At 42.0% G+C, this 10,022-nt stretch overlaps 1 protein-coding gene across 1 annotated transcript in view; it reads left to right on the top strand.

Annotated features, from left to right (window-relative positions):
• Positions 1-6,258: 6,258 nt before the first annotated feature.
• LOC117061230 (cystatin-F-like) overlaps positions 6,259-10,022 on the top strand; it is an 11,819-nt gene continuing 8,055 nt past the window's right edge. Inside the window, 1 exon segment of the mRNA XM_033173933.1 lies at positions 6,259-6,442. Within this exon segment, the coding sequence (XP_033029824.1) occupies positions 6,400-6,442 (43 nt within the window). The 5' untranslated portion in view covers positions 6,259-6,399.

Raw genomic sequence — 10,022 nt, 5'->3', positions numbered from 1 at the left:
TCCTTCTTCAGATCTTTATCCACGTACACAGCCTCTTCATTCGAGCTTGTATATTTGGGTTGGCTTCACCCCTTTCTATCCAATTCCTGTAAAATGCCCATTTATTTGTAATTCTTTGGCATTTATTTTCCCAACTATCCTCTGCCGCTATCTGTGCAAATATTTCAGATTGTACATATTCAAAAACATAATCATTCCATTTTTCCATTTTCCATTTAGCCTTTTCTTTCCATCCCAGTGCAATAACTGTCATTCCGGCTAGAATCATAATCTTATACAGCTCTTGCATATTACTTTTTACTTTGTTATTTCCCAGTATTCCCAAAAATAGCAAATCCCTATTCACTTCTATATTTATTTGAACTGTAAACTGTGATGTTAAAATTTAAGCCTCTTAAAAGTTTAAATTTCGGGCACATGAAACCTTCGCTTTGCATGACTTTTGCTTTGCAAATTTTGCCACCAATTCCTTCAGGTCAAGTGCTGATGCTCAGGCATGTACAACTGATATGGTTTGCAAGGTAACTAGTATCTCTTGCAACATGGTTGAGTGTTGGTACGTTTTCGTAAGTCTGTGCCTTGAGAAACTGCATTCACCAGTTGCCACTGACACCGCTCCCCTCACCTGAGATGACCTTTTGGTGGCCAGAGCACAGATGCCTCCCAGGAAGCACATCTTTTCCACCCACCCCCTTCCAAGCCCAGCATGCTCCAGCCACCATCAACAAACCATTGCATATGGAAATTTGCCTCTGCTGGGCAGTGGGGATGAATGTGCACCTGTACAAAGAAGGAAATCATATGCTCATTCATGCATCAGCTGATGCTTTGATGTCCCTACCTGGAGACAAAACGCTACATAGCTGACCCCAGAAACCCTTAACAAACGGCCATGTCCAGAATCAATCGAGGGGAATAATGTGTTTTGAATGTTCTGTAAAGGTATAGGGTGGGAGTCACCTAATTGTTGCGCAATGGTAAATTAATCAAGCAGAGTCTTCTTCATAAACAGAATAAAACTTTTACTTGAGGAAACAAAGTTGTTCATAAACAGCATAGTTAAAGAGCATACACAGAGTGCTCATAGCAGCTATCTGACTCTTCATAGAGGCACAGTCTTAGTTACTGATTTACTAAAGTCCTGGAGCTGCTCTGTCTGCAGCAACACAACTTACACACAGGCTGAGACACACAGAGACACACACTGAGGCCCACAGAGATATGGCTATTTTTACAAGGAGACTGAGTCAGTCAAGATGAGTCAGGAGTCACAGTGGCTTAGCAGTTTGCTGTTAACAGTTAGCAGTTAGCATGCTTGAATGATTGTGTAGGCCTTGTAGGCCTTATTGCTTCTGCTCTCAAGAACCTTTGTCTCATGACACTAATGAGTCCTTTCAGCAGAAACCCTGCATATGGAGATCTGCTTGTGAAATAGTGTCCTCCCTTCTCTTCTTCCCCCCTGCCCCCTGCCTGTGTGTTCCCCCAAAATGGCTCTGGGAGGGTCAGGAGAACCCCCCAGAAAAGCATGCTGGGATGGAGTCTCAGAGAGGAGGGACTGTTCCATCTGGCAAGTTGAACCACTTGCGCTGACAGAACATTCAATAATAACACAACACTGAATTGCTCCCATAGGGTGTACACAATCTCAAGAAGCACTTTTCAGACAAAAGATGTGCAATAGCTCTAGAACGTGTGGATTACAGGCAACTGCCCATTTGCATGGAGGTCTTCACCATGCGTAAGCTCACCCTGTTCCAGCCCCCACCCTGCCCCCATCTCGCTCCACTCCCTTTTTGGGCCACTTCCAGGTCCACCGAGATGAGTGTGTGACAGTCACACCTCAATCGGATGAACGTAAAATAGTTGCTGCCTGTACATTTAAAAACACACACCAGCACTCAGACTCCATTGATTCTAGACTAAAATGTATGTATGCAGTCTCAAGGGTCAGGAGTGAGAATCAACTGCTGTCTTTTTCAGCTGTGCCCCAGATTGCAGCTTGTTTATTTTGTTCCATAGAATTCAATGGGGGCCACTGAGTGCCAAGCATGGGTATAGCCAGTTTTTTTGTTGGGGGGGGGCAGGCTTTTGTTAGGGAGGGCAAAACCTCAGTTAGTTAAGTATTTTTATCGATTTAGGTGGGCACCTGCCCCCCTGCCACCTTGGCTAGGCCCATTGGCCCAAGCCCCTCTTCCCATAGCTCTTCCCTCAGCCCTTTTTCACTATGGTGGTCACTCGAGAATGTGATGGGTTAATAAATGCCAATAAGTGATGAGCATGCCCTCCCCAATCCAACATCTTCAGCTGCAATCCTAAAAACATGAAGGGTTAAGGCCCATAGAATATGAAAGGAACAGTGTGAAACACATTTACCGGTATTTCCAGAATGTATGAATGTGGGAAGAAAATACTAATTCCTCACCAAAGCCCTGCAATCATTACATGCTGAAAATGAAGACATTTACACCCACTGTATTAATGCTGCAAGGGACTTTTTATGTGCCATTATGACAGGTGGTGGAGGGAGCGAGCCACATTCCAGTGAGTGAGCCTGTCCCTGGCTATACTGCTGGGGTTGGCCCTCTCATTGGTCAAAGCTGAAGGAGTTAAGGGGCAGAGGGATTAGGAGAGAGACCTGGCTGGGGAAGATGAAACAGGTTTGTAAACACGACTGAAACCAGTTTAGGTTAGATTTTTTAAGTAAACAAAGGGGTTTTACTCTACTGAAACATTACTGTTTACAACTTCAAAAAGAGGTACAAAAAGAGTAATTTTCACCTGTGAGCTGATTATATATAGCCTATAAATATATAGTATCTGTCTAAAAAGTGTTAGGAGAGGCAATAATTTTTAAATCAAATGGAAACGGAAATAAAATACAGTAGAAGACCAAAGAAAAATTAATCCTAATCAAAGAGGGACAGTCAATTGTGGATAAAAGATGGACTTTGAGAAAGTCTCCAAAAGAAAGCTTAGCCAAGCAAAATCTAAACAGAAAACTCAGAAAAATACCAAGATGAAGATTTTTAAGGATAATCACAAAAAAACACCACATGACAACTGGAGAAGCCAAGAGAAAATGAAGGAATATGAAGGGGATAAATCAAGTTTTGCTTACTTTTCAAACGAACTAATCTTTGGATGTAAAAAGGAGCATATGAAAGCACATAGATATGAAGTTTGCTTAAAGCACAGTGAAAAATGGGTAGGGGAAATGGAATGTTTTTCTTTTAAAAGGCAACTGGAGAAGCCATCTGATGTTAGGAAATGTGTGAGGTTTTCATTGCTGAAGCTAGAAAAGCCAAGAATGGGAAGAGTTTAGCATAGGAAAGACTTAGAAGCAAGAAGTGTTGGTGGATCCAGGCTGATGAAGTGTAGCTGGTAACACAATAACTGAAAGCCCTCTGCAATGTTCTTAGTAATACTTTGATAATAAGTTTTTTTTTTTTTACTGAAGCCAGGAATAGGAGAGATGAGAAGGGAGGGATTTTTGGAGCATTGTAGACATACTGTATATTCTGGCGTATAAGACTACTTTTTAATCCAGGAAAATCTTCTCAAAAGTCGGGGGTCGTCTTATACGCCGGGTAGAGAATCTGCGGTCAAGTATATCTCAAGCTCTATATTTTAAGTGGAAATTTGGGGGGGGGGTCGTTTTATACGCCCAGTCGCCTTATACGCTGGAAAATACGGTACTTACTGGTATTTCTTGTCCCTTGCTAGAAATTCTGGAAAGTCCTTGTGTGTACCAACTTCCTGAGGTTATAAATTCTTTGTTTTTCATCTAGCCCTGAGAGTGGCATCTAGCACCTGTAACCCTCCCTTAGAATGAGTGTGCCAAGATTTTGGTGGATAGCAAGTGTCGCAGGTAGCAGCAGCAGCAGCAGCAGCAGCAGCAAAATGCACTCATCACGGGTCAGAGTATTTGAAGCTATTGGGGAATTGCAGAAGATGGGCACCAAAATATTGTTGAGGTGTTGTTGTTTTTTGTTCCTTGAGATGTTTCTAAATCCAGAAGGTCCCAAACATGCCACATTTGAGGAAGGTAAAAACCACAAGCAAAATGAAGGTGACTTTGCCAATTCCAGTGTGAAAAAGCAAAGAAGGCATTTTGAGGATGAAGCTGCTGATGGCAATGATACGAAAGAGATGGCTTGCCCTTGGCTCCTGTGGAGGAGGAGATGCAGAGCAACTGCTCAGGGATGTAGCAACTCCAAGACCCTGAGTGAAAGTGTATTATTTCTCCCAGGAAAGTCCTTCCTGGGTGACCTTGGGCCAGTCACTGCCTCTTAGCCTAACCTACCTCACAGGGTGGTTGTGAGGATGAAATAATGAGGGGGACCATTATACCACCTGTGCAGAACATTATGTAAGAGATGGGAAATGGACCTCAAAAGGTAATGATGCAACAGGGCAGGCAAAACTATCACCAATACCTAATGTGGCTGTGATTGCAATAGCTCTCTCATTACAGCTTACAGTTTAACTGATAAATTCATCTGCTGCAACCATGTTTTTGGATTTTTAAAAAAATGTTTTATTTTTGCTAAGAAACTTCTAGGAACAGCTATTTAATTCATAGCTCACACAGCACAAAGCATTGACTCTAATATTAAAACCTGGATCATCTTCAGTACTTTTGTTTTCAAGGTGATACTTTTAAAATAACGGTTTAAAAACTAGATCTAACCAATTGCTTGTTTTGGCTTTAACCTCTCACTTGTTGCAGTTGAAGGAAGGTAACTATCAAATACTCTTCAGTTTTCTGAGGTGGCAACACACACAAACAAGTGATCTCTCTAAATGCTATATCACAATGCTAGTAACAAGACAGGTGTATGCATTCTGACTTAATGGCATCTAGGTCAGCATCTCTTTGCTTCACTGGAAATAAAATTTATATTGTGTTCCATCCACAGCTCTTTCTGCTAAGGTTCTTTTTGGTCACAATACAACCATCACACCACCTTCAGCTCATTGGATGAAAGGTAAGATATAAATGTAATTACACATAAAGTACAAACTAAAGTTCCCAAGGAGCCTGTATTGAGCAATCCTGTTCATTCAATCTTTTTTCCCCCCAGAAGAGAACTTGAAAAACCAATGTGCTCACCAGATGTGCTTCCAATGGGAGGAATAATAACTTCTGCCATCAGGATGCCACTGCAAAGGAGGTGCTATTTTCATAGAATCATAGAGTTGGAAGAGACCACAAGGGCCATCCAGTCCAACCCCCTGCCAAGCAGGAAACACCATCAAAGCATTCCTGACAGATGGCTGTCAAGCCTCTGCTTAAAGACCTCCAAAGAAGGAGACTCCACCACACTCCTTGGCAGCAAATTCCACTGTCGAACAGCTCTTACTGTCAGGAAGTTCTTCCTAATGTTTAGGTGGAATCTTCTTTCTTGTAGTTTGAATCCATTGCCCACAATGAGGTTCACTTGCTGGTAGGACAAACTAGTGATTCTAGATCACAGGTTAGGGAGGAAATCTCTATTGTGTTCCGTCTGCAACTCTTTGTGCTAAGACTCTTTCAGGTTGTGGTGACTCAGTTGTCAGAAGAGGCCCTATTCCATGTAACCACAATGAGGCTCACCTGCAGGTAGGAGAACACTTCTTTTGTTCCAGCTCTTCTTTCCTTCAGGCTTCGCGAGTTCACTGTACCTGAAGTGAGAGTCACCTGCATTTGGATTGTGCTGCTTTAGGTAGGTTCACATTCCACCACTCAGTGGTCTTTTTTCAAGACAATGTTTTTTGTATTGGTCTTTCCCTTTCCCCATTTTCTTTTCTACTGGAGGAGCAATTCTCCCTGCAAAGGTAACAGACAAGGTGACCTTATGGGGGAAACATGCTGTGGAGCTTGCTATGTAGGGTGGTGTTTTTGTTTTTTGTTTTTTAACAATTCATGATCAATAGCTTGCCAATCTTCTGCCAGTAAATGGTGGATCATGAAGCAAGGAGAATTGGGAGGAGACCTGAGCCAGGTGTGATGCAGGTGCAGGTGCAACTTTGATTACAGGTGTTCTGGCAACTTAGAAACTTCAGTGTCCAGGTTTGCTTGCTTTCAGATTGGCTGGTACAACCAAATTATTGTGCAAGGAGGCCTCTGTTTCAAGGCCAGATGTGATGTACTTTCTCATAACTGTGAGTCTGTTTTTGGAGGTCACATGGCAAGCTTGTAAATTAAAAGCCTGTAAATTAAAAAAAATGAAATAAAAAGTGTCAACAGAGGGATTTCCAGTGCAACCCTATGCATGTCTACTCAGGAGTAAACCCACCTGGGTTCGAAGGGACTTATTCTCAGCTAAGTGTGTGTAGGATTGTAGCCTTTATGATGCATCAGACTTGGTCTACATCTGCTTTTAAGGGGACTTAAAAATACTTGAGTAAAAATATAGGATGCAAAGATTTTTAATAAACTTGAGGCATGAGCCGTCCAAAGGTAAGTAAGCACTTTTGCATCTCATTCGCTTCAGTGAGAGAAAGTCAAGAAGGTGTTTAATTCTTCCATGGACACACATTGCTTACATTGGTCTGGACTGTGCTCTTGCATTTTTCAAATAATTACCGACAAGCCCAGGAAGTCCCCAAGAATGGTGCCATTTAGTCACGATGGAGAATGATTGTCTTTTTAAAAAGCAGGGTAAAGGGAGGTTAACTGTAAGTGTTACAGTGAATGTTCACTTATAGTCCTTGCCATAAAACTAATGAACAACACCATCTAATAATAAATCAGGTTTTAAAATCCTGAGTCCTAGTGTGATCTTCCCAGAGCATCCCTGTGATCCATCATTGGCTCCAGGCAGAGGACAATTGACCTTTCCGAGAGACGAAGAGATGAGGCAATCAGGGATGACTATGACAGGAGCGCAGGAAATGGAATCTGAAGCAGAAAATTGCTCTCACTGTATTACTAACACATCTAATTTGAGGACATCCTGGCACAATCAGATTCACACAGAGAAACATGCAGGAAGGGGATAGAAAACTGAAGAAGATCTGATTGTTTGCTGGAAGACTTCCTGGGGCTGTCTTACATTTTTGGTGGGAAATCTGAAAAGTTATTGAAAAATGTGTCGCCTGCCAATGATCAGTTTGCAATATTCAGCCCCCATCTGGAAGAACCCCGAGATTGAGAGGTAGCAAAACCAGGTGCATGCTTAGTGTCAACATGCTCATAATTAACAAATCGGCATTAGGATGTGATTTAGGCATGTGGCTGTGAGAAAGTGTTTGCTTAGGAAGTGGCAACCAATGTACTCAGAAAGGTGGGGCTGCAAAGGATTTCAGAGAAGTAAGATGATATGATCTTCTGTTACCCAAGGATTAGCCACAACTATTCATGCACTTAGTTCACTCCCTGTGCTGTTATTTAGCTTAGGGGTTATCCCCACTGTTCCCCCCCCCCGGCGCTAAAACCCGCTTTCCAGCAATAATGCCAAAAGCATTTCTAAATCAGTTACATGCCACTGTGCTGTGTAATGTGCATTTGTAATTTCAAGGTTTTGGGTTTTGGGGTTATCCCATTTCCCCCTGTATCTTAACTCCTCCTCTATTCCCTCCTCCACCAGGCCCCTGCATGCTAGATGCAAGGTAGCAAGTTTTTATACATATACTTTTCAAATTTATACATTTCATTAATTTTACAATCATTCTAACATTTCTGAGTTTGACTTCCTTCCCCCTCTTTCTGCAGCTCCTTAAATTAATTTTTTCACATATCTTCTGCATATCCAAATTCACTTAATTTGCTCAATTAATTATCTACTTTAAATCTAGGTAAAGGTAACATCATTTTCAATTCATTATATATCATTTCCCAGCAATCTTTAACCTTACTACATATGCAAGGTAGCAAGTGGGAAAGGCAGGAAGGAACACATTTACCTGAGAGGAAGTCCCTTTGGCTGGCTTCTGAGTAGGCCGAGTTGTTGGCTGTGTTAGTAAGGACCACAGGGTGGATTTTCCATGTGTGTGGGGGGGAATGTTGTAAGGGAATGACAGACCCACCAGAAAAGTCACATAATGTGCTATTCCCCCTTCTGAGACCGGTTGTCACATTCTGGCAAAAGCTTCACCACTAGAAAGCAACTGACTAGCTAACAATACGATTCAGCAGATCCACTGACCTCTGCTTCCCCAGAAGTGCATCTTACTCCTCCTTTAGAGCCGCAGTGGACTAACAGCATACCACCTGCATGGGTTATAGAGCTGATAGCAGGATTGATGATTGCTGAATCGTATTGTTAGCTAGACGTGGAAATGAAGTTTAGTCAAATAGTAGCAGTCTAACAATGCCCCCAAAATATAGGGAAGAGGGAAGTAAGCAGAGCCCAGGCGTTTTCCTTATTTCCCCTGGAAAGAGGGAGTGGGTTTTATGAAGGGTCCAAGGGCGAGTTTTTTTAAGTGAGCAGCACAATTATCGATCTGAAATACAATGGAATTCAAGAACAGCAAACAGCTCCCATAGGTATGGAACCATAGAGGGCCACAACGCAGAAAACAGATTTGAAAAATGTGGCTTTTGGGGAGCGGTGCAGAAGAGTCCATAGCAAGTTGAACTTTGATTCAAGGATGGTCCTGAATCAAGTTTCTTGTTGTTGTTCAGTCATTCGGTCGTGTCCGACTCTTCGTGACCCCATGGACTAGAGCACGCCAGGCACGCCTATCTTTCACTGCCTCCTGCAGTTTGGCCAAATTTCAAATTTCTTAGAAAGGGTAAGAGTGCCCCCTGGTGAATTGTGCTTGCCTCAACTGAGCATATGTCTGTCTGTAATGTTTTGGTTCGCTTGTCCTGTAGGAGAGCCAGTATGGCTTCAGAACAATTTGCCTGTATTCTTTGTAGAGGAGAAAGATAAGTGTAATAATAAGATAGATCATGTTGCAGGTAGGTAGCCGTGTTGGTCTGCCATAGTCAAAACAAAATAAAAAATAAAAAAATCCTTCCAGTAGCACTTTAGAGACCAACTAAATTTGTTCTTTCATGTGCATGCACACTTCTTCAGATATCTGAAGAAGTGTGCATGCACACGAAAGCTCATACCAAGAACAAACTTAGTTGGTCTCTAAGGTGCTACTGGAAGGATTTTTTTATTTTTTTATTTTGTTTTGAAGATAGATCATGGGAGTCATTCCACTCTTTTAAGACCCGCAGGAGAGCCTCTAGTAATATATGCATTTTCATGCACAATTCACCACACTATTTAAATTTTTTGTACACATTACTTGGCTAGAGAATTTTTTTTTGGGGGGGGGAAATGTGCACAGTAAAAGAAATTCACACAAAAATACTGATCATTTTTTCAAGATGACTTTTTTGGAGAGAGAGAAAAAAACAATTTGCAAATTGATGTAGAAAGGTGGAGAACTTTAGAATAGGAAAATGAGAAACTGAGAGAAACAGAAATTGACAGATTTGCCCACCACTGGTAGTGGTCTTATAGGAAAATTTACAGTTGCCGAGTGGTATGTGATTATAATTCATGCTCAGCATGAGCGGCTACAATGCACCTATGCCTTTTCTGTATGTGTACATAATCTTGGTGAGTGTCAAATCCCATGGCCTTTAGAAATCTACACAGAGTGGGAGGAGCTCCTCAGGACTGGGATTTTGAGGAAAGAGTGATCTTGGGAGAGTTGAGAACTCATAATTCCTTTGTATCTCTTGTGGCTGCCTCTCATTACAGTGAGGAACCTAGACAGAAGACTTATCTGTTTCCAAACTGCTTTAATAATTTTGTGCATTTGGGACACAAATATTTCACATCCATGTTGACTCCAGTAAGGTCCATGCTATGAATGCGATATTGGATATTTCTGGCTTCCCACCCTTATCGCAACACCACATGGCTAGAACCATGTTCTAGAACTATTTCCTTTGTTCTAGAAGCACTGGTGAATACCCGGAGCAGTGGAGTCTGTGGGGAGGGTCGTTGGCAGGGGGAGAGAGAAATGGGTATACTTGATCAGCGTCTGGGCTAAACCCTTTTCTATTAACATAGCACAACTTTTTGCATGACTTG

This window comes from Lacerta agilis, chromosome 16 (assembly GCF_009819535.1).
Source record: "Lacerta agilis isolate rLacAgi1 chromosome 16, rLacAgi1.pri, whole genome shotgun sequence".
Lineage (NCBI taxonomy): Eukaryota > Metazoa > Chordata > Lepidosauria > Squamata > Lacertidae > Lacerta > Lacerta agilis.
This window is presented reverse-complemented; position numbering and strand designations above follow the sequence as displayed.